The sequence below is a fragment of the Eublepharis macularius genome, chromosome 18, assembly GCF_028583425.1.
Source record: "Eublepharis macularius isolate TG4126 chromosome 18, MPM_Emac_v1.0, whole genome shotgun sequence".
Classification (NCBI taxonomy): domain Eukaryota; kingdom Metazoa; phylum Chordata; class Lepidosauria; order Squamata; family Eublepharidae; genus Eublepharis; species Eublepharis macularius.
The window spans coordinates 39,852,350-39,877,582 of record NC_072807.1 but is presented as its reverse complement, the minus strand read 5'-3'; the positions used below and the strand labels follow the sequence as shown (position 1 = coordinate 39,877,582).

Sequence of the window (25,233 nt, the reverse complement as noted above, 5' to 3'; positions counted from 1 at the left end):
GCACTGCTGTGGATTATCTGAACTGCGGCCCCAGAAAGAAGCAGGCTTGTCCAGACATATCCCCTCCGGAGCGGCCACAGGCCGCCAAAGGCCAAGTTACAGGTAGGCGGGCAAAAGGCTCTCCCTAGGGCTGCCAGCCTCCAGGTGGTGGCTGGAGATCTCCCAGAATTAAAACTGATCTCCAGGTGACAGAGATCAGTTCCCCTGGACAAAATGGCGGCTTTGGAGGATGGGCTCGATGGCATGATACCATTCTGAGGCCCCTCCCCAAACCACACCCTCTCCAGGCACCGCTCCCAAAATCTCCAGGAATTTCCCAACCTGGACCTGGCAACCCTTGCTCTCCCACTCTAGGAACAGAGCCTGGCACACTTCGGTCCCACCAAGATGTGGGCCACCTGACCTGGATGGCCCAGACTAGCCCAATTTCTCTCTCTCTCTCTCTCTCTCTCACACACACACACACACACACACACACACAAAACATGCAGGCGGAGGGGTCTGCTCACAGAAGGTGACAAGGTGTTTCCACACAGGCCAACAAAACCCAGCAGGCCCATTCACAAACCAAAGTCCCTCAGAAATTACTGGGGAGGGTGAACTTGTGGAGACTTGTCCTCTGGGCTGGTTACATACCGAGGTGGCTCACTCACAGCCATCCTATTCACAGGCATGGAAAAGCCATTTCTGGGACTGCGGAAAGCAAAATGTGCGAGTTCCCCAGAAGAGCCCACCAGAGTGGATGAAGCCAGGTCTCTCATGAGGTTTCGCGTTCCCAAGAATTCCCCCAAGAGGCCAAACTAAGCACCAAGCCTCGTCAAATTGCGTCAGCTGCAAAAACAGTCAGTACTTAAGATCACCCTTAAAGGGCTGCTCACGTTTTTATTATGAAAAAACGTTAATTTGTAGCAGGAAACATTCCATAAATATTTTGTCTATGTCTTGCATTAAAGGCAACCGTTTCCCATAAAACTCTTTGATGCCAAACACAGAGGCAACGTTACCCACCGTCAGCAGATCCTACTGAAAGATTCTTCTGGCCCAATCCTGCACGTGTTGATTCCAAAGTAAATCCTACCAACAGGATTCCATGGGATAACAGGATCCTAACCCACCTGTGCATAAAATCACACACACTCTTTTCAATTGCACCAATAATTGCACAGGCCATGTGCACCCTTGGAAAGAAGCCCATGCAGGGAGGGGCCTTGTCCAAAAGCCAGCAGAGGTTACGGCAGCAGGGGGAGCAGAGAAGAAAGGTGCAGAGTTCTGCAGCCCCCCCCCCATCTCTATGATGGGCGCAATGCCACCAGCCTACCTTGCTGGGCTGTTTTGTAATGACCACCATTTCGCTTACACAAAGCACTGCATAGGAGAATTAAGCTTTGCTATGCGTTGAGAACATGGAAGTGGATGCTCTTAGGAAGCAAGATGCTCGGCTGTGTCTTTCCCACCCTGACCTGGATGGCTGCGCGCGCACAACTGTTACTTTCCTCATCGACAACTGAGTGTTTCCACGTCAGATGTTTATGTCATGCTGGAAGCCAAAACACCAGCACACCAGTTAGTGTCTGTGAGGGTTAGGGTTAGGGTTAGGGTTAGGCGGCACCAGCTGGGGAAAGTTACAGCCTCCCAGCAGGAGAGGGGTGGAAGCCGCCTCCTCTCCTCTGGTTGCCTTTCCAGTCACACCAGTTCCGTGGCTGGAAACTTTGCTCTCCTCCTGGCTCAGCCGTGCCTGGATTTTTCCTCTTTCCATGTAACTGTGTTTCTAAGCAGCTTTTACAATCTGGGAGGGTGGCAAGATGCACCTCTAATACAGTCGCAAGTACAAGCAGGAGAATGGGAGGGACAGGCGGGTTTGATATGGGAGGGCGGGGGAGAGAAGAGGGGGCCATCCGCCAGGCATAATAAAATGTATCTTGCCAGCAATCCTATCGGGAGAGCCAATATGAGCCCAAGGCCAGCCGCAAGGACGCTGCGGTGCCACGACGAGACACTCAGACTAGCATGGCCCAAGTTTAACACTCCAGTCCGAAATAAGTGGGTGACCTTAGGCCAGTCGCCCTCTCTCAGCCTAGCCAACCTCATAGGGCTCTTCTTGCTCTCTCTAGTATCCTTTCTGCAAAGAATGTTTCAGACATCCTGAGCGGCTCTCTTTTGTGCTCCAGCTGTGCTATGACTAGGTGTCTGGCCCCAGCCCAAAGAACTTTCTGCCAGATGTGCCACACCTGGCTGTTCCCACTGCAAAGAAGTGTGTGTATCACAGCTGTCAGGAAACACTTGGCATCACAACAACATGTTTGTATCCATTCCCTTAAGGTTGGCTGGTGAGGTCTCTGGCAAAGATCCAGTCTGCACATTACATAATTCATCACACACAGAGACAGACCAGGCAGGGAAAAGACCCGCAGAATGTGAACAAATACATTTAAGTGCAAGATAAATTGGTTTTTTTTTTAAGGCACAAACCAACATGCAAGTTTTTCATCTAAAATGCTTTTATTCTTTGTTTAAAAATGATGGCACAACTCCAAAAGCAGGGGACATTGGTTTCATTTTCAGACTGTCCAAGCCTCACGCATCAGACCTTAAATTCTCCTCCAGCTAAACACGGACAAGGTTTTGAAAGGGTAAATATTAACAGCATGAAGGCGCATCAGCACCAAGACCTCGGCAAGCCTCCCACATTTGAAAATCTCTCTATGACGGGAGGTCACTTCAGCCTCTAATTCAAGCTCCAGGAGAAGCCACACACCCCGGGCTGACTCTGGGACCCTCGTTCGAAACCAGCACCAAACTGAGGGCCTCTCGCCAGAAGGCACCTCTGGAAGCAGCTCACTTGCGCACGAGCGCACACGCACACACACCAGCAACGCCACGCCTTTAAGAAGCGCCTTACCTCCAAGAATCAGCTGGGCTCCCTTGTCTACCTACTCACACAAATCTTTTCAAATTTTGATCAGATTTCAAAATCAAATTTGCACAGTGTGGAAAAAGTGAAGAGAGGAAAGGTCTAATAAATGGCAATGGAAAACAGAATTACATGAAGCAACCCCCCCCCCCCGCCCGCCAAACCCAGCCAAGTTCTACAGCGCTCAATAAAATTTTTACTGCAAAATTTCCCAGGCTCTCTAGCCTGTCGGGAGTTTGGGCAGCTCAGGAGACCTTCCCTGGCCCCTCTAGCAGCCAGGCAGGGGCTCCCACGGAGGAGGAGCTTTGGGTGCTGCTTTGAGTGACTGCAGACAGCACAGGGCTGTTGTGGGCTCCAGCTTCACGACGAGGCTTCAGCCTCACACCCCCACCATCTGCAGAGAAGCAGTCTCCCTGCAGTTGTGGCCCTCCTGTGATCAGAGTGGTTTCTGAACACACACACACACACCCGCCACAAAACAACTGCCCAAGCCAAGGCTATTAAGCAGCGCCTGGTGGTGACATCGCATGCAGCCTCCTGCTTCCAGACAGCAGCCGGCCAGATGCTCCTGGGATCTTCCAGAGAGGGCATGAAAAGGAGGGCCTCTCTCTCTCTCTCTCTCTCTCTCTCTCTCTCTCTCGTGTAGAGCTGCCCTAAGAGAGCTTCATTTCCTGGTACAAAGCTTGAGCCGAAGGAAGAAGCTGGAGCATTTTCTTGGGTATTCTTGCAGCATGTCTACAAAAGCAAGTGCTCAGCCAGACTCAGCTAACGTCCCAGAAAAGGCCAGTATGGGGTCCTGGGAAGCTCTCAGGCTGCCTGCTCAGACCTCAGAACCCCCTTCAAGTCTCAAGGGGATCCAAGCATGCCATGTGAAATTGGCCCGCCTCAGTAAGCCCGCAGGACTGGCCGCTCCTAGCTGCTGGGCCTTCCACCTGCTCCGACTTCCTGCTGCAACAGATAGGAGGAGTTCCGAGTTCTAAACTCCCATCTCAAGACTAGACTTTTTAACCATCAACCATAGCTCTAGCATGGCCCTAAAACATCTGTATTTTTCCTGGCACAGGCAGCATACCTGTAGTCTGGGGAGAGAAATCAAAGCCAACCGCTTTGGCCGTTGCCCCTGCAGCCTCGTTCTCTTTCCCAGCAGAGAAGCGTCCAGGCTTGGGTGGTCCAGCCCATCGCCGCTTCCCGGCCTGAAAGCTGCAGCTGGGACACCAAGTGTTGGGCCCTGGAGCACAGAGAGCGGCATTCCCCGCCTCTGCCCAAGGACGCTGCCACGCGCCAACTCTCACTGCAGGCACATCAGTAGCACCTTGGCAAAGCTCCCTTGGGGAAGAGGAGTTGTGCTGGGCTGCAGCAATGGAAGCTCACCAGGTGGGGTGCAACAGATTTGGGAGGGGCCGGCCAGTTTGCTGGGAGGGGGTGGGGAATCAAGCTCTCAAGCTGAACAGGTTGCCGGCCCCTTCTCCAGTCCCTCTTATGCTCTTTAAGCAGCTTCTTACACCCAGTAAATTATTAGAATCTGATATCCCACCTTTCTATTTAAAAATAAATATTCAAGACAGCTTAAAGATATTAAAATCCACATCAAACAGATTGCAGCCATCAAAGTCTTCAACCTCTCTTTGATAGAGATCAGCGTGAAAGCTTTCTCGGCAGCCACCCCTGCCCTGCTCTTTGCACCGCCTGCACGGCTGATCGTGCCCGATTCTGGAAGGCCTTTTAAAATGCTTGTTTCAGGTGAGTAGCCGTGTTGGTCTGTAACAGAGGAGCGAGATTCCAGCAGCACCTTAAAGGTCAACTAGATTTCCAAGATATGATGAAGGGAGCTTTGACTCTCGAAAGCTCACACCCTGGAAATCTAGTTGTCTCTAAGGTGCTCCCCTGAAACGAACATTTAAAAAGGCCTTCTGCAATCAGGCATGATAAACAGCGCGTGTGTTGCAAAGAGCAGGACAGGAGCGGCTGCTAAGAGCGCTTCCACACTGATTCCTATGGAAGAGGTCTCTGACAGAGGGGGTTCCCTGCGAGACAGCCTTCTCCGGTAACTTCAGAGCATAAATCAGGTGGAGATAGTCCAGCAAGTTCTTTGGGCTCAAAACGTTCAGGGCCGTTAACATGTAGGTGCTTGGGCCCAGAAGCACATCAGCAGCCACTGTAATGAGCACCAGGTGGAAGTGAAGCGTTCACTCAGGGCAGCCCTTCTAAGCACCTTGGCTGCTCTTTTATGAGCCACCTGAGGCTTTCGAACTGCTTCCAAAGGTAGCCCCACATGAAACGTGTTACAGTAGCCCATCCAGGATGCTACCAAGGCATGTGTGGTTGTGGCCCTTTTGGGGAAAACGCCCTCTGGCCCCCTCTGTCACCAAGCGGGTGCCCAGGAGCATGTCCAAAGGGCAAATCTGCTCCTTCCCTCAGAGGGCAACCCTGCCCGGTGCAAGTCGAACACCTGCTCCCTGGTCACGTTGCCCGTCAGCCCACAGCGCCTCCGTTTTATCTGGATTTCATTTCAGTTTGGTCTCCCTCACCCAGCGCTAACAGGAGGCGGCAGATTAAACCAGAAGTTCTCCTCTCCTGAAAATAGCGTCATCCTATAAATGGAAAGTGTCGCGTCACAAATTAAAACATCTTTTCTCACATCTTCTGTGGGGAAAATAGGTCCCTGGAGCTGACCTTCAATGACGGCTATTTCCTTAGGGTCTACTTTGAGGTAAACCAGAAGCCATCTAACAACTTTAGCCTCCCGCCAAGTCCTGCTTTTAGAGAGAGGGAGAAAGAGTCACAAGCAACGCTGCAGAGATCTCCTGGGTTTCTTGCTTATGCTCCCTTTACTCCCCAGAGAAGATTTTTTTCCCAACAGACATACAGAGGGAGCAAAGGATCAAAGCAAAACTAACGTAAGCCTCTGTTGTCGAGGAAGGCACGGGCCCCAGGTGCGCTTGGGCATGCCGAGGATCATTTCCAAGCGCCAGAAGCCGGGAGTTCCTTGCCCAGCTCTCGCATCACGAAGGCACCTATCAGGACCCAGAGAACCCGTGGCAGCAAGCGGCAGGCAACCCTCTCCGGACTTCTGGATTGGAGCAGGGTTGGCCTGGGCCCGCCCAGTGTTGGCTTGGAGCAGCATAAAGAAGCTCCCAGGGTGGTATGCAGGAAGCAAGCGGGGCGGCTGTGGACTCCTTCCTGCTCTGCCTGCTGAATCACGGCTGAGCCAGTGGCTCTCCAGCGTATTGCTCGGGTGCTCTTTACTGCTGGGGGTGCCGCTTTCCCACAAGGCAACGCAACCAGGAAAAACAGCCCACATGTGCTTGCATTCATAGCTGTGCGTTTCGAGGGACTCATTAGACCCGACATTCTAGCTCTACCACAGCAATCTCACGGCATTCTTTCAAGCTCATCCAGCTTAGCCTACGGCTCTCCCCTCCTGCCTCCACCAAACTGCTGGATTGAGGCCTAATTCAGCTTGGGAACTCCCTGGATGCTGCTGAGGTGGTGCTAAATGTCGGAAGTATCAAAAGAGCAGGAGACACCACAAGCAGACTCCAAGGTGCATCCAGCAGATGCCATCACAAAGACACAAACGAAGACGTGCCCCAAAGTGAACATTTCAGACAACCACCTCTTATCCGAAGCCTAAGTGAAGGCAGCTTGCAATGATAAAGTCCTTAACTGTAGCTAAAAAGTCCACATCCAGGCAATTCCAACGGTGCACCAAGAAGAGCCCTATCCTGCAACCTGCATGTGTTGTGCAAACAGTGTGAATTTGCATGCTGTTGTGTTGCATCATTTATCCCAGTTTTGCTGGGCAAGGAGCTTGGCACAGCACCAGAGACCGGTCTGGACAGCTAGAAATGGCTTCTCTGTCTTGCAAGATCACCCCACGTATCTGCATGGCTAGAAACGTGTTCTACCCCTCCCCTTACGATTTTCTAGAAGCTGGACGCTGCAGCCAATGTCGTATTCTGTGCCTTCCCCATACTCCCAAGGAATCGTCGCAGTCACCCACAAGCCCAGTTTGTGCCCATCCAAGCTCAGCCTCCAAGCACAGCTTCCTTCTTCCTCTCTGCACACGGCAAGTAACTCATCAGAACACGCAAAGAGACCCTTGAAAGGGCACAAGTGGGCTTCAACCCGCAGGGCGTGTTGTCGTCATGCTCTCCTGTCGCCGCTTCAGCTGCCCAAGCTGCTTTGGCTCCCTGACTGAATTGTGCTCCACATGGCATGTTGCCACGGCCAACGCCAAAACTGACCGGACTTTGCCTCCTTCCTTGTTTGCGCACCTGCATTTCACAACGATAGCAAGAGAGCTCTGGGAACTGGGTTTTGCTTCATCACTTCACCAGCAAAAGGAAAGTCAACAAGCCCCCTTAAAAGGATGCAGACTAAACTAACTAGAAAACACGCGCAGGTTGGAGCACCAAGGGCCATTCGTGCACCTGATGCAAGAGAGGGCGCAGCCCTGGTGGAGCTGTTCAGACAAGGCCATCGATATACTTGTGGTTTAGAAACGGTTTCCTGGCTGCCGCACCCAAGGAGCGGATACCCCTGATTTAGGAGAATGCTGAATGCTAAATGACTTTTTGAGACTTCTGGCTGTCCCTAAGAAATTATTCTGGAGGGTTTGCCACGTTGCTCTGCTGTAGCAAACACAATCTTGTGACAACTGAACAGCGAACGAGATTTTATTCCGCTCAAGGTTTTTTGTAGAGAACTAATAAAATGTTGCTAGTCTTCAGGATGCTACTCAATAGGCCCGTTTGTTTTTCCTTTTCCTTGTTTTTCCTCAATAGACCTGTTTGTTTTTCCTTCGCAACGCATGCCTTTGATCCCATTTTGCAAAATGATTTTGCTGTCTGAAGAAAGTTCTACGGCCTAAGCCTGCTTCATCACCAGTAACTTACTGTGCTGAAAATCAATCACCACGTTGCAACGTACATTGTTTTGAGAAGACATTCGGAGAGATTTAAAAAACCGATCAGGCATCTGATGAAGAGAACTTGATTCTCGAAAGCTTATGCTACAATAAAATAAAATTGGTTAGTCTTAAAGGTGCTACTGGACTCTTTTTGATTTCACATCTAGTGGATCTCTCAGCAAAACCATAAGGAAAATGACTGAATGCCCAACAGTCAGAATTCCCATTTAGCCTGCCCAAATGCCCGCACAACATAAAATCCAAGATGACCTCACCTATCACTTATTCATGACAGCAAGAATGACAGGAGGCCCAAGACGGGAATAATCCGCACGGACCAGGCTCTGACGGAAGCCACTCCTGGCTGTGAAAAGGGCATCGCTGCCTTCCCGGGGCAGAGGAAAAGTTATCGCCTTCCCCATGGATGCTACGCCACACCTCTGGCTTGGGTCTCAAAAAGCATCACGTCTGGGAGCAAAGGATGTGGTGCTGAGGTGTTCGGTTCAGGAAACGGCAGCAATTGTATTTCTCAGGACCTGATGGGAAAGAGGTGCCGCGGAGTCTGTTGGACGCTCAGTGGCCGAACACACCCTTTGTGCCCAGAAGGCCCCACTTGGGTCCAGTCCTCCAGGCCAGATGGTCTCAGGAAGGGAAAGAGCTTTCCCAGTCCCCAGTACGTGGGGCCTTTTGGAGTGGGACCTGGACAGGACCACGTTTGCACAGTGGAACAGCTTCGAAAAGGCCTTGTGTCATTCTCAACTCTGAAATCTGTTTCAAAACTGCTCCTCCAGTAAGTAGCACAACTGACACCTTGCTGAGACTGGGGCAATGTTCAGTTCTTCTTCAGTTCCCTCTTTATGGTTTCTTTGCATTCCATGAAGTGTATACGGTACGTGGGGAGCGCACTTGTGTCCCGACCTGCTTCCGCCCTGGTCCTTTACAGTGAAATCAGTGGGCTTAGACAGGAGCAGCTCTTCTTAGGATCAACCTGCCAGTTTGGCCTTCCTGTCGGTGGCGCACTGGAGCTCTCGGGGCTCTGAGCGGCACAAGCCCTTGGCTGCTTTGCAGAAATGCCCGGGACCTCCCTGTGGGAGCAGCCTGCGCTCTCACGTCACCCACCCACCCACAGTTGGCAGCTCTGCCTGGAGAGATCCCCTCCCCAAATGGAATGCCTAACTTGCAGCCTCCTCTGCCCCCCCCCCCGGATGCACAGTGGCATTGAGCCCAGGGGGCTGAAGAGCATCTAGGCGGAAGGCAGAGCCCTTTCTTTTCGCCTACAGCAAACTTTGTCACGGCATGCTCAATGGGAGGGCACCTGGGGCACTTTCAGGTTCAACCAGGTGATGCGAAAGATCTTTGTGCCGGAGGAGCCACTGCCAGTCGGAGGAGATTGGCCTGAAGTTGTCTAGGGCAGCTTCACAGGTAAAGGTGCAACTCTCATCTTACTTAGCACAGGTGGCAGCAAAATCTCAGGAGAAGAAATTTTCCGGGAAGGGTCGGAAAATGATGCTGCTTCTGGGATTTGGGAACAGGGTGGAGCCCCACCACACCCAATTTCTTAGCCTCCCCAGTTCTCTTGAAGGAGAAACTGTAGACATGGACAAGAAACTGTCCCCTATCTATTCTTGTGCTCTTGGACTGAACTTCTGGATGTTCAAGTCATGATTATTCGCATAACATGATTTAAAAGGCAAAACATGAAATCCAGTTTGCAAGCAAGTTAAGAAGATGAGCGGAGGTTTTGGTGTGCCAAAAAGTATGCAGCTTATTGTTTTTACATAACATTTTAGCTGCTGATTTTATAACAATTTCGCAAGCAGCTTTGGGCTCTTTTGGAAAGAGAGACCCTCAAGCAGCCCCCTCCAGACAGCTTAAACGTTTTCATTTGTTTTTTCCCAGGGTTTAATTAAGGGTTTCTTATTTGGCAACAGGCATTTTTTGCAAATCAAACGGGATCCATTCCTGCCAGACAGCAGCGATTTGTTAGATTGCCTGTCAGCATGTTAAACTTTCTTGCTGGCACTAATTAAATCCATCTTCCCCCATCATTTCTAAAGGAACAGAAGAAGCTGAGAGGTTCAGCAAGTATGAAAGGGAGGAAGTTACTAATGGCATTTTGGCTGAGGCATTTCTGCCAGTGGCTTAACGGTTCCTGCAGACGAAGGATTTGGCCAAACACACAACAGCAGGCTACACCCCAGAGCTGGCCAGATTGCGCCAGCAAACCAAGAGGCCCCCTGCCATGGAAATATTTAGAGGCACTAAGGATGCCCTGCAAACGCAGAGCCGCTCATTTAAGGAGCTCCTGTAACATCAGGGAGAAACAGGAACCCCGTTCTTCAGCTCAGCAGCGCTGCATAGACTGGCCATGAACTAGTCAGCCTCTGGGCTCACCCTTCCCTCCGCCACAAGCCACTCAGTAAGCCTCGGCCGAGTCCCTCTCGCTCAGCCTCCCTGCATCAATACAGGAACAGACAACGCTGATCTACCTTGCAGCCTCTCGGTGGGCAGCCCTGGGCAGCAGGAAGACCCAGGAGTCTCTTGGAGCAGGCAGATTTATTGTGGCCTAGGAAGCGTCAGTGGCCCAGATCCCACTTGTCAGAGATACTCAGTTGCCAGATGAGAGAGGGTGTCAATCTTTGCCTCCACGATTGTTCCAATCGCAACTGCCTCTCCCCAGCAGCTACAATTTTATTGTAGCATAAGCTTTCGAGAATCAAGTTCTCTCTTTGGGCTGTAGGTTGGAGCTGTATGTGTGAATCTGTCATGCACCCCCCCACCACCACTATGAAACAAAAAGGTCCCGCCTATGGCAAGAGAAAAAGCCTCTAGTCTTGCACAGCTCACCCAGCTCCTTTTCCACATTCAAGTAGCTTAAAAAAAAAACACAGACCAGCCTTCAAGCAACTAATGTTAACGCAACCGTGTTAACCTTGCAAAGCTAGTTAACACCTGTAATGGCCAAGTAGCCCCAGGGCTTCCTCAATCCTCTGGGAGACTTATTGTGGCCCTCAACATTGAATGGATCTCCAGTTCTGGCAGCCCTCCATCATTAAGAAAGAAAGAAGGAAAGAGCTTCTATGCAACATCTCTGAAACTGAAGGGAAGGCGTTATAAAACAGCATACAACACCAATAAACAAAACAGAACAACAGGACACCCACTACCTCTCACCAGCCAAATGAGAAGACAGACAGACAAAAGAGAGGAGCCCTGCCTCCTTTCCTAGAGGCTGCTAAAGAGGAGGGGCCCCCAGACGGCTGAAATCAGTGCGATTATTATGCTGCCTCTTCTAATGGCACCCTAATTATGTTGGGGGGGCATGTGCCATCCCTTGATTACAAGCCCTGCACTGAAGGGTGAGCTAACAAGTTAGTTGAGTTACTAATGCTTGTCTTACAACAGTGCCATCTTGCATATACTTTGCTGTTTTCAGATCTGACTTGGACTTCATTTTCATCTGCATCCATAACGACACATGAAAATCTGATCAGCCAAAACCAAACTACAAGCCTTTATCCAAAAATTAGTTGCCTAAACAGCATTCAACACCCTGCTGTCTCTCTTCCCTTCTCACCAGAAATTCAAACATTCATTTATAATCCATGACAATTCCCTCTTGCCAACCAGAGTTCCTGTGTGTGACACATGGATGAATGTTCTATTTGTATTATTCGGCTATTACAGTAAACCGTTTGCTGAATAAGATGTTGGCATCTGAAGCAGGGCCATTGTGGCTTTTTCCTCCCCGCCGCCTTCTTTTCTGAACGCAGCATCCATTCCCCTAAAGCTTATTTTGGTACCAGCCCCAATTCATGACCTGCAAGTTCACAGAAAGGCTTTCAGATACACTGGGTCCAAGATCCAGAGGAGTTAGCCGTGTAATCTGCAGTAGCAAAATACAAAAGAGTCAAGTAGCACCTTTAAGACTAACCAACTTTATTATAGCATAAGCTTTCAAGAGTCACAGCTCTCTTTGTCAGCATCTGACAAAGAGAGCTGTGGCTCTCGAAAGCTGATGCTACAATAAAGTTGGTTAGTCTTAAAGGTGCTACTCAAGTGAGTTCAAGGTTATTATGTACTTTCTCTGAGAGCTGCAAGGAGAGGCCCAGAGCAACGCACATGCCGCAGCTCCACAGGGGCACAGCCAAGCTTCAAACTTATTCTGCTGAGAACCGAAACAGGCAGCGTTCTCGTCCTCGTGCTTGCCGCAGAGAGACGCAGAAACGCCTGCCGGCAGGACCTCAAGAAGAGCAGTTTCTGCTTAAGGTTTCCAGTGGCCAAAGGGCAGAGCTTGCCTGCTGTAACTCATGGAGGAGAATTACGCAGGAGTAAAAAGAGCAAGACTTCCCAAGAAAAATGCAAATCCGGCAGCAATATTTGCATGTGCTTATACATGTCATAGAATCCAGCTTTGCACGGCAGGAAAACATCTGTCTATTTTTGAACACAAAGCGAATGTCGCCCCCAGTCAGGGTAGGGGTCACAGTGCATGCGGGGCTTTGTGTAGCTTCTGGCCCCACCCCAGGCCCCATCAAAACAGATGTGCCTTGGAAGTTCAGTATTTGCAAGTCGCGGTGATTTTTAAATTTTAAACAAAAAATGTATTAGCGCAAAACAAAAAATGAACCAAAAAGAAAAACAAAGCTGCCAACAAAACCAAAAACAACGTTGACAAATCTATACATAAGCTTCAATAAAAGGTTTCCAAGTATCGAAAAATAAGCCCACAGGCAATTGCCGTCTATATGCAGCATGTTCAAACACTGATGAGTTTACAGGGTCCTCAGTCCAGTGAGTTACAGGAGTTGGGCTTGTGTCTTTCCAGCGCTGTGGTACAAGTCTTTTAGTAACACAATGAGTGCAGGGAGGGCCCATTTCCGTTGACCATCGGTTGGGGTCCAAGAGAAAGACAAGTCGTTTAGAAGTGCATTAACAGCTTCAAAAATCAATGAGTACCCTAACACAAAATTCATATGACGTCTCTCTCATTTCTGAAACTGAATTCTCAGGCGCGTTCAGATCAGGAACCAGAGCGCCTGGGGAGGCGGGGCTTCAGCCTTCCCTCGGCACCGTTTTCCAGATATAAGACTCCCTGCAGGGCTGCTGTTTGCCCTGTTGGAGAGACCCCAGAGAGCCACTGCCAGTCTGTGTAGGGGGGGGGGGGGCACGGTCTGACTTGATATTAGGAGACCCTTTGTGTGTATCCCAGCTGAAAGTGACGCCCTGTCCAGCAAGCTAGAACATTTTGGGCTGAGCCCGTTGGAATCTGGGAACTCCGAGCGAGTCCACAACAACCCAGCAACACACAGGTGCAATGAAACCATCTTCCGGTAGGACTCAGGCAAGTCGAACTTCTATTAGATTATGCCTATAATGGAGAAACTTAAATCTCAACAATTGCGTTAAAGATCAGAGCATTTTCCCCAGCGGCAACAGCAGAGTCCGCGACTCCCCATCTGGTGGTGTGCAGGTCTCAAAGGCTTCCCCAACCAAATAAAACAATAATGAAGGGAAGTGCAGCAGAAGGAAAGCGCCGCCTCAAGACAGGCGTGTTCTTTCCTTGTGAAAACTGCCCAGCCCCAGCCCTCCTCCCGCCGCGCATCCCCGCTTGCCCAACAGTGTTTATACAGCCTAAAGAGGCGGCCAATCCAGACCCTCCGTGCAGCTGCAACCTCACCTGACGGCCTCGCTCCCCGCTCCAGTTCTCGATATGGGGTAATGACAACACTGGCCTCTCTTACTGGGCCGTTGTGACGGTAATGCACGTGATAAGCTTCAGGTTAGTAATACCTTGTCTCAATAACCCACCAACCCTGTAAGGCAGTCCTGTAACCTCCCCCGTTGCAGATGTGAGGTTGGGGGAACAAAGGCTTACCGATGGCCACCCAGAGAGCTATTCCGCGTGGAAATCCCATGGGTGGAGCGGGGCCCAGCTTCAGTGCCCGGCAGCATGCAATTTCTAACAGGCAATGGGGATTCGCAACAATATACTCGCATAAATCGCTGCAAAATCAGAGCATTATAAAACCAAGCCATAAGTCCCTCCGTCAGGGCAGACTCTTGAAGTATTGGCAGCTTCTCCACACTTGAATTTGAAATGGATCTTAACACAAAAGGCTGTTCGGCGGCAGCTTATTTTTCCAAGTAAAATGAGCTCCAGCAATGCACTTTTTCAAGCAGAATTTAAGTCCTCAAGCTTTAATTTTTTTTAATCCAGACATATGCAGAGAAGGTTAATAATGAACAAAAGCCAGAACATTTATCTGAGGAAAAACTGAATCACAGGACATTCTTCTGAGAAATAAACCCACAAGGAACGTACAAGTCATGTTTGAACTGTTTCATAATACGGGTCTCAAGTGGATTCTACCCGGTATGTAAAAAAGATCTTTTAAAGATGACAACTGGTTGTGGAATTCTGACCTGAATTCTTCCTCAAGCAAAAAGGATTTGAGTTCAGTCGGTGAATCAGGGTCCGGAGCGCACATTACTACAACCGTATGCCTAAAAATATAAGTTATGAATGAAACTCCCGAGTAAATTATGCAGGAAAACACAGGAGCGCCAGGAGAGGTGGCAAGCCCAGGTTTTTGACTGGCTCCTGGGCAACCAAAGAGGCTGGAAAATAGTAAAGAGTCTAGTAGCACTTTTAAAACTAACCAACTTTATTGTAGCATAAGCTTTCGTGAACCACAGCTCTCTTCGTCAGATGCAATTGTCAGCTCTCGAGAACCACAGCTCTCTTTGTCAGATGCATGCAAAGAGGCTGGGTGATTCCAGAGAGCCACTCTTTGAGGCTGCATCAACTGGGAAGAGGGCAAGGTGGACATCTTGACTGGCAGAAGTTGGCACCGTTACACTTTATTTATTGTAGGTGGCTGGCATCAAAGGGACCGTTTTCTTTGTGTTAAATCCCCAAGTGAAAAAAGGTCCAGCCATTCAGGTTTTGGACAGGTATGCAAAATACGTGAGGCGAAATCACGGCCTCATTGGCTGGAACTCCGGTAGGTGACAGCAGGCCCATCTCTCATAAACAACTGGGCAGAGCACTGCCTTCATTTCTGCCTCCTGTTGCTGGATCTCCAAAGCTTCTGCAGGGAGCTTTGACTCTCCACAGCCCATACCCTGGAAATCTAGTTGGTCTTTATGGCGCTCCTGGATCGGACTCTTATCCGGCTGCTATAGACCACCTGAAACTAACTTAAAGGGTTACAGGGTAATCTTACAGAGTGTAAGCTCCGTTGAAACCAATGGGCTAAGAGTGGAGTAAGCCTACACGGGACCTCACTGTTAGAAGCTTACTCTCTTCGGAAAAAAGCAAGCAAGCAAGCTAAGAATCTGGGCCAGATAAAGGCTCAAGCAGGCTTTGCCCCCAGAACATGGCTAAAACACAGACAACCAGACTATATGGCAACCACAGCCCTAAAATCCCCACCCACCCACACTGCCTTTGGTTTACATCACAGGATATTTACTTCTAGTTCGGACCAACCTCAGAACTGGAAAGAGCTAAAGAGATCTAAAAGTAGCAGTTCTCCTGCACAGGAATTTCAAAGGGAGAATAGAAAGAGAGAGAGCTGAATTGCGACTGATAATGAAGCTCAAGACAATGCATCCACCTGGACTGAATCAAGACCCAGGCTTCCTGACTCATTACCAATGCTGATTTCTCCACACCCACCACCCCTCTGCATACCCCACCCGATCCAATCACACCTGTTATTGTCATTCGTCGGCTTTTGTCAGTTGGCATCTGAAATCGCTCCACTCTTCAAGATATAAGGATAGATGGACTCACATTCTAGCTGTATCTGAAGAAGTGAGCTGTGGCTCACGAAAGCTCATACCCTAACACAAATTTTGTTAGTCTTATAGGTGTTACTGGACTCTTGCTCTTTTCTACTGTTTTAGAAAAACAGCTTGAAGGGGTGGAGGTGAGAAAAATGTAGTCAGATCTTCAGCCTACTTCTATCAGCTCAGTCAAACTATCCTCCCCGTTACATCCTATTGTATCTTCCTAAGTTAATCAAGGATGTTATCGCAATGGTTCATCACAAACGCCGCTGACAGCTGGAAGCCCGAAAGAAGCAGGTCAAAACTCAAGAGGAACGCAGACGCAGTTAAGACACCCTGGACAACGTATTTATGGGCCAGTTTCAGCCTAAGGAGAATGGGGTGGTGGCGCATACCAGAGCAGCCGTTTAGCCCGATGTGTACCAAGATGTACCTTGTAAAAACACGTCAGAAAATTTTTAAAAACACTACGCAAGTGGCTTTGTCCACACCACTCGCAGGCCTTGGAAACCCTCGGCTAGCCCAGGCGCCCTGCTTTTCTTTCAAAAAGCCAGAACCAAGATGCTTTTTGTCACTGACAATGAGCCGACAAAAACCACCGCTGAATTTGGCAGACCTGGGTTCAAATTCAAATCCTAGCTCAGCTCTGGACACCTCGCCAGCAGTCTGCAATATGTGCAGAAATATGTGCAGATGTTATGCCACAGGAACAAACTGAGTAGCGACCGTGACCGTCCACCCCAGAGGCACCGGCCCATCAGCACTTGGCTCAGGATGGGGCTAGGGGCCGAGTCTTCAACGTATGCTCTGTTTTTGAGTAAGGAGAAAACGGAACCGATTCTTGTGCTCTATGGAAACAGGGCTGGGGCTTCTTGGATTCTTCTCAGCGTCCCCAGTTTTGGAAGGAGAAAGAAGAGCCGACCACTGGCCGTCCAAGGTCATACACTTACCTGAAGGAGCTCCATATACACGCTTTGGAGGAATGCAAATACTTGCTCACCCCTTGCCACACATCCCACTCAATGCACAACGTGGACATTAGAAGGGCATGTCCACATGACCTCCCTGACACTGTTGGCAAGGGGGAGACGAATTTGCAAAAGTGGGGAGCATTCCAGGTCAATGGGAACTGACTGGGAATGCACCAGGATGGCTGCCGGTGCAGAGAGAAGTGAGCGTCCATCCTTCCAGAAGGGAACGTGCCCCGCCCCATCTGCCTGCTTGCAGAAGGCTTAGCTGACTCCCTCACAACTGACATAGCTGTTGGACTGGCTAGACACAACTCAAGAAAAACAGATAACAGGGCTGCAAGGACTGTTGTCACACCAAACCCCCACACACCTGCAAAAGAAAGAATTCAGAGTACAAAGGGGGCCTTGCTTGCCCATCACAGTGCCCAACACAGCTACCAGGGAGCTTAAGCTGCTAAAGAGAACCATAAACATCTCTATTTTGCTAACTGGGGAAGGAGGGAAATACAGACACAAACAAAGTCACGTGCAGTTTTGGATTTCTCCCCAAAAGCCCAGAGCCAAAACATGGCATGGAAAATGCAGGCACTCATTGACACTGGGTAAAGATTACACTCAGCTAGGGACACCCAGAAATTTATTGGTAACATTGAAGACTTTATTCTCTATATTTAGGCCTTTGGTCTGCTGTAAGTGACTTGCATTTGTATGTCGTAGGCAAAGCAAGCAAAAACTGAGAGCCTGTTACTTGGTAGGTTTATCTGCACGGCTGGTCTACTCACAAGGCACAAGCCGGCAGATGGGGTCCGGCACAAGTTCTCTCCCTCCCTCCCTCCCTGTTTAATGCCTCTGGCGAGTGCAGCTAAAACAGCAGCACATACCATTCATTTTGTGCAGGTTTTTTACACAGAAAGAATGCCCCCAAGGCCTCCGCTCCGCCCCAAGTGCAACAGAGGACCTGCCAAAACGGAGGAGGCCGGAGAGCCATAAACCGAAGCTCCAGCCTTCAGACTCCAGCCAGTCTCCGACATACAGATTAGTCACCAGGGTGACAACTGGGAACAATTTATAGATCTGGGCTCAGCTGACAAAGGTGATTCAAGCCCCTGATGGCAAGCGGGCTCCACAAGCTGCCGCTGGCTTCCCGAGGCGAGATGCGCCCAGCCAGTCATGTCGGGCCAGCGCTCGGGGGTGCCGCTGAGACGTCTCATTCCAGCCAGAGAAGGCGGCGGCTGATCTAAGTTTCAAAATAACTTCTGGAGGAACAAGGGTTTTTTGCCTCACTTCAGCCAATTTTGTCAGCAAGAAAGTAGGTTAAAGAAACACATTAAATGTACACCGACGGGAAGCCCTCCAGCCAGAGCCAACAAAGCAAGAGCCTCTGCTAAAAACCAGGGCTCTGATCCTGACCTTGGAGGGGAAAGTCACACTGACAGCGCTTGCAAGAGGGGGAGTAAGGACGGCTCCGGGCTGTTCTCAGCCGTCTCAAAAGTATGCCAGTCAGCCTAAAGTCCCCGGTTCCAGGCGGCAGACATTCTTGGAGAAGCGGGCTGCAGCTGGTCCCTGAGAGGGTCACAGAACAGACAGCATACGAAGATGCCTTCCGGGTCCCACCCTTCGTCCATCGAGCTTCATGTTTGCCACAGCAGCCTGCCCACCTGTTGTGGCCCCCCCCCCACAGCTGGCATCCACAGGTATACACGGCCTCCAAAAGCCCATTCGACTTCCAATCCTCTCCTCCACCACCACAAATCTAATTCCTTGTTAAAGCCATCCAAACGAGTGGTCTTTACTACATCTTTTGGTGACAGGAGAAAGCCTCAGCAGGCCGGACCCCCCCGGCAGATCTTTCTCCCATTCTTCTTCCATGCCAAATGGCGTCTTGGTGCTAAGGAGGTCTTTCGATGGCTGGAGCCAGCATCACCCAAACAACCTGCATATCTGTAAGCTCACTTCACACAGCCAGATTCTGCTACCACAGAAAAGGGTTACCGGGAGCAACTAGGACTCCCCATATGCTGATGTCGAATTGGAACTGGTTCAAGGAAGGGCAATGGAGATATCCAGAGATCAACAAAATAAGGCAACATCGGAGGAACTGGGTGTGTTTGGCCTGGAGAAGAGAAGACTGAGGGGAAATGCTATCCCCCTCTTTACACACCTAAAGGGCTGCCATGTTGAAGATGGCGAGGGCTTGTTCTCTGCTGTTCCAGGGGGCAATGCCAGACATGATGGGTTTAAGACAAAGGATGGAAATTTTCAGTTGAATATTAGGAGAAAGTTCCTAATGGTAAGAGCAGTCCAACCACAAAACCACCAGCCACGTGGGGTCTGGGGCGGGGGGAGTGTTTGCCGATAGCCGTTAAGCCAGCCCCCTCTTGGGAATGCCACCGGGATTTCCTACACGGAGCAGGGGGTTGGTGAAGGGCCAGCCTCTCAGGCTTCTTCCGCCTCTGTGACATCTTTCCAGTTACATGTGCGACAGTTCCCAAACATATTCCCGCCACATCACAGGCGGACTCTCGTTAGCAATGTGTTATTAAAATGATATTGGAGCCCTGAGAGTTCAATCCCCCCCTTGGGATGGCAAAGCCTCTGTGCTTTCAGTCAGGGCGACACATTCTGCGTTGCAGTCCTGATACCTCCTTCATAAAAATCATCTGACTGTATTTACAGTGTTGTGGTTCCAAGACCAGGGCCAAGAAATCCTTGCATTCAAGCAGGTGTCTAACGAGGGCAATTTAAAGCCGCCGGCTTCCTTGGATCATCTAAATTTAATTCTACAATGGAAGCTTCACTGTGGGGGTGGGGAGCAACGCAGGACTACTGGGTTTCCAGGGCAAGGCCTGGGCCGGGCCGGGAAGCTCTTGGAGGAGGGGGCCCCCACCCGTTGCTTAGAAACACGCACACAGAATGCAAAGCAGACACACTCGGTCCCTTTGCCAGGCGTGGATCCCTGTACTTGTGCATCAGGGATCACTAGGACTGGGCTGCTGGGGAGGATATGCCTGGGGTCAGGGGGCGCAAGCGGGTCTTCAAGATTAAGCACGAGGGGCATGGCTCAGTCGGAAGATACAAGGCAAGACTAGATGCGAAAGGAGACTCCCAGAAAGACAGAGAAGATGTTGACGAAACCTTCGCATGTGTTGTGGGACCCACTACAGTGAGAACACTCCTGAGTGTCGCTGCAAGCAAAGGCACACACGTGGGACGTCTTGATGCAAAGACAGCCTTTCTGCATGGAGATCTAGAAGAGGATCCACGTGCAGCCACCACCAGGCCACGAACACCATATCTGCAAACTACAGAAGAACATCTACGGACGCAGACAAGCTGCTCAAGTTTGGAGCTTAAAACTGGTCGATGTAGTCATTCCAGCGGGCTTCAAGAGAAGTGGAGATGATCTTTGCCTGTACTCCATGCAGAAAGAGAGCAAGTGGACTGGGGATCATGCAAATGACACCTTCTGCCAGCATGAAACCTGAACAGGCAGGCCAGGGCGGAGGTTTGCCAGAGAGGAGGGAGGAGGAAGGCCCAGAGAAAGAACCGGCAGCAGCCAGGCCGAACCGAGCCTGTGGCTCAGCAGCCGAGTCCCAGGTTTGCACGCAGGCGCCCCCAAGTCTCCCCATTAGGCGCTCAGGCAGCAGATGCTGGGGAAGGCCCTTTGCAGCCTGAGACTCTGCCGGGCAGAGACGACAGGAGGGAGCTATAGGAACCAGCGCTCCCAATAAAGCAGCTCCCAGTGTTCACCGTCCTAAGGGCTTCCCAGTTGCCTTGGCGGGTTTCAATCGTTCATGCACCCAGCCAAAGGCGGCGGCTGCTGCTGCTGCTGCTGAGCCCCTTACAGATTTTACTGTGTCAGGACGTATAATCCAAATATTGGTCGTCGGGCTCCGAGCACTCAGCTCCACAATACTGCCGCGTCTCTGGCACAGCCAAAACAAGCAGAACGTCTCCTGAAATATTCAGCAACTAACATTTCTAGAGACGTTCTAACCTTCATGTCCTGCCAGCTGACCTGCTGAAATGTCAGGGCTGTCATCAAACGCAGTAAGGCGGCAGGAAGAACTTTTTAAAGGTAGCCCCTCACAAAGGGAACATTAACGTCAATCCGGCTGGAAAGCAGAGCAACAATAAAGCCATTCTATGAGGGCCGCTGCACGTTGCTCTCGCGTACTTCCACACCTTGGACGGCAACTATGGAGCTAACAAATCAGCTCCGTGTCTGGCCCTCGGAGGCCGCAGATTCTGGCCCAGTCGCCCCAGCAGAGTCCTTTGCTGCTTCCTGCTTGTAACGCACTTTGCCAGGCGCCGTCCCCACACTCAGCCCACAGGTAACGTGCGGGATGGGTCTGGCCTGCAAGGGCACGGCGATTTTGAAAGGTTGTCTGTTCTGCAGCCACAAATATGTCAACATGGATTAAACCCAGCAAGAATTGCCGCGCCAGCAAATTAATGAGGCAGCCACGGCAGTCTGCGTCGGAGCACCACTGTGCAGGATGCTACAAGAGCGCAAACAACCACAGCAGGGTACAGAATGAGAGACAGAGATGCTGATTTCCCAGAAAAAAACCAGTTTGGGGCTGGGGTTAAGCCCTGCACTTTCCTCTTCTGCCCTATATGGATGGGCCAACAGGGTTTCAGTACCAACAAACACACAATGCTACAGATGAGCCCACATAGCGCTGCAGATCCTGCCAGCGGACGTGGTTGGTAGTGCCGTCCCTTTGCCAAAGGAGGATCAAAGGGGAGTGACATGGAGAACTCTGCCTACAGCAAAGTTGCCTACAGTGTGAAAAACATGTTTGTCCATCTTGTCCGTGGCAAGAGCGTTCTTGGGATTTTAGTTTTCTCTTTATTGTGAATTCTGCACTGATATTTTACGGTCAGTGAGGCCCAGTTAGCACATTTTCATCCCACCGTTCTTCCAAGGGCTCCTTGGTAGCCTATACAGTTCTCCCCTCCTTGCAGCATTCTCGTAACTTCCTCGAGGCTGAGAGTGTGTGACCGGCCCAGGGTCACCCAGTGAGGGGGTTTGACCAACGGTTTCCCCAGACCCTAATCTGGTGCTGCAGCCAGTACACTCCCCTGTCTTGATGGACAGTGATGCCTGCAAACTGCCTTGAATGTAGGCAGGCTTAATGGACAGATACACCCAAGTCAATATTCTTTGGGCAATGCAAAAGTACTCCTTTTGGCTCAATTTCTCCAGCCACAGATAATCGCTTTAGAAACCACAGATGCCAAACAGCCACCAGCTGTGGGACCAGCCAAAGCAGCTGCCTTCGAGAGTGGCAGGCTCACCCATGGCCTGTGGACACAATCCGCCAGGAAGTTCTCCAACACAAACCACAGCGACAACAGCAAGAATGACTTCAGAGCAGAGGTCAAACAGATCTCACTGCTCTAACGCAGGGGACGCCACTGGGGTTTTACCCCCGAAGCTCCAGAACACCTCAGTGACTTACCAGCTGAACCTGCAGTGCGACTCCCTGATCCAGGGGCTGCATTCTAGCCACTTCTGCACATCCCTTACAGGCCAAACAGCTGACAGCAAACCCACCACCACCTCAAGGAGGGAAAGCCAGCCCCCAGCAGGACTCTCTCCGGCTTCGCCTCTTTCCAAACCCCAGAGAACTCACTAAGGAAGGCTGGCAAAATCCTGCATGCGCCGGTTATTTCTTCCAGGGACACCCAGTCAACAGGACAGCCAAGGCCCAGTTGCACCCAAGTCCCCCTATTTGACCTCTGCAGGCACATGGGGGCAGGGAGAGGGTCAAGCATATCTCCGGGTCGTGGAGAGAACAGCACCACACCAGTAAGGGCAGCCAGACGACAGTTCCATCTTCATGCTAGAGAAGAGCTGCTCTGATTGAGAAGCCATCTTACTCTTCCTTTGCTCGCACAGTCCTCCCAGGAACAAGAAAAAAGAGCCAACCCCAGCCCTTCCCCAAAAGGACATTTTTACCAGCAGCAACCTTGCCCACGGAGGGAATTTCTGGGACTTCCAAACTGGGGGTGGGGAGAACGGATTGGTTCCTACTGTCCACTGTGGTGCCGGAGGAGAGTTTTGCAGGTATCGTGGACAGCCAAAAAAACAAGTAAGTGGGCATGAAATCCAATCAAGCCTGAATTCTCCCTAGAAGCTAAAATGACAAAACTGAGGCTATCGTTCTTTGGTCACATCATGAGAAGACAAGGCTCTCTGGAAAAGTCAATAATGCTAGGAAAAGGGGAAGGCAGGAGGAAAAGAGGAAGATGATGAGATGGCTTGACTCAAGAAAAGAAGCCACTGCAAGATCTGAGCAAGTCTGTTAATGGCAGAATGTTTTGGAGGTCTTTCATTCACAAGGTCACCATAGGTCAGAAGCGACTTGACGGCACATAACACACACTGCCCACCATTAGCAGCCCAACATTGTACCTAGCTGACCTTTCACCTTTGACTGTATACAGTCAAACAAGAACCGTTTTTGCCTTTCTAGTGAATCAGCAGGCACAGATATTAATTCACTTTATCATAATATACTATGTGCTAAACCACATTTATTGTGTCAATAGTCCATTACTAAAACATGCTCCGTTACCCTCTGTCAGTGTTTGGGGCAGTGAAGGACAAAGGCCCCAAGGCTCTTCCTGGCCCTGAGCGCCTTCTTCGCACCCTGCGCCACATACAACGAGAGTGCCACCAGCCCATGCACAGGCATATTTGTGCCGCTCCGGCTTGGGAGGCATCAGAAGCCAGGGGAGAGGCTGCGGCTGAGAGGAAGAGCAGTGGCGTGGAGTGCAGGAGCGCCAGCTTCCTTCCCTGGCACCTCCAGCTAAAAGGATCAGGTCCAAGATGATGGGACAGACCCCGGAGAGCGGCCGCCTGTCTGAACCGGCAATGCTGGCCTTGCTGGACGCACCGCCTGGCCTGGCCTGGCTCATCATGAGCTTCATGTGGTCAAATGGCCAGGCCAGGGATCGGAGCAGTCTGGGCTGCTGCTGCTGCGTGCCCAGGGCCAGCCCAGCGCAGAAGGCCAGACCCGGCTGCGAGGCGGAGAAGGGGCGCCGCTCGCCCCACAGGCTCCTCTGATGCTCCCTTGAAACACTCACGCCCCCCGGAGCCACCTGAGCGGCTCCCTCGGGGGCCGAGAGCCAGAGCCAGCCGGCGCCCTCCGCAGGGGCCAAGAGGGCGGCTCCACCTGCCCGCCAGGCTCCGTGGCTCCCCCTCCGCTGGAGAAGCCCAGCCCCGCGCCTGGATGCCCGCGCCCGCGGCCCAAGGGGCATTCCCGGGCGCAAGGGGACACGCGGCGCCGCCGCCTCGCTGGACTTGGCCCGCCTGCCGGAGTCCCGCCAGCCGCGCCCGCAGCCAAGCCCTGCCCGAAGCAAAGGGCGCGCCAGGTGAGCCGCCCGGGAAAGGGGCCGCCGGCCGGCGCCCCTCCGCCTCGGGCCGGACGCCGGAGCCTCCCCAGGGACCCCACCGGCAAGGCCAGGCCAGGCAAGGCAGGGCCGCCGAGGGGCCGGGCCGGGGAGGCCGCCTTGCTTCCCGAGGCCCCCCGCCCGGACGGCAGCTCCAGTTCCGCCGAGTTTGGGGACGGCGGCCGGGCGGGCAGCGGGAGGCAGAGGCGCCGCCGCCCTGAAAGCCCCCTCCGCGGGGGGGGGGGAGAGGGGAGGGGAGGAGAGGAGCGAACACAGCCCCCCGCCCCCGCCCGGCCCCGGGGCGGCGAGCGGCGAAGCCCGGCGCGCTGCGCCCCACCGGCCCCTTGCCCGGGCGGGACAGCCCCGGCGCGGAGGCGGCGAAGCGCGGGAAGCGGCGAGGCCGAGCCGCCCCAACCCAGCCCGTGCAGAGATCGCCCGGCGCCCACTCACCATGGCCGGCTCCCTGCCCGCCGCGCTCCCGCCGCCCGCCGCGACTGAGGCTGAGGCTGAGGCTGAGGCTGGGCGGCCCCTGGGAGGCGGGCCGGCGGGCCAGCAGGAGGCGGCGCCTCTCGCGCGCCTCTCTCCATACATGGCCAGGGCGGCCCGGCCGCGGCCAATCGGCGCTCGCTCGGCCGCGTCATTCCGCCGCAGGGGAACCCCGCCCGCCCCCCCCCGCCCCCAAGGCGCCGCCTCCTCCGCCCGGAGAGCCTCTGCCCCGAGGAAGCGCCCGGACTGGCCGTCCCCTCGCCCGGCGTGGGCGCAGCTTCTGGTGCCCTTGTGAGCCCGAGGCGTTCTCCGCTCGCAAAGCCGCGTTTCTGCATCGCTCCAAGCCGCCGGCCGCCGGCCTCCCCTGGCGCTACGTGCGCGATCCCTTCGGCACTCTTGTAAGCGGTGTGCTCGTGCTAGCCTCTGCCCCGGGGCGCATGCAATAGGCAAAGGAGTGCTAGGGAAAGCTGGGGCAGAAAGAGGGCTAGGAAGCCAGGACGCAAACTCTGCCCGAGTCGGGGACCAGTATTGCGGGGGGGCGCCCGCCCGCCCGGGCTCAGCAATGCCCTCTCGCCTCTAGCGAGTGCCCCACAGGCAGAACTTGGAGGCAGGCTGGCCGATGCGATCGCAGGGTAAGCCCGCCGCTTCCAATGGCCTCCACAGGCCCGCCTGAGAAGGGGCATCAGCGGCCTCTAGTGGGCCTCGGCCCCAATGGCAGGTGAGCCCGACGGAGACTCGCTTTTTTTTTACCT

At 52.3% G+C, this 25,233-nt stretch overlaps 1 protein-coding gene across 1 annotated transcript in view; it reads right to left on the bottom strand.

The window, feature by feature from the left end:
• The window catches only part of MYO1E (myosin IE), a 74,816-nt gene extending 50,353 nt beyond the window's left edge, over positions 1–24,463 (bottom strand). The window contains exon 1 of the mRNA XM_055002491.1: positions 24,446–24,463. Within this exon, the coding sequence (XP_054858466.1) occupies positions 24,446–24,448 (3 nt within the window). The 5' untranslated portion in view covers positions 24,449–24,463. The remainder of the gene's footprint in view (positions 1–24,445) is intronic.
• Positions 24,464–25,233: the final 770 nt, after the last annotated feature.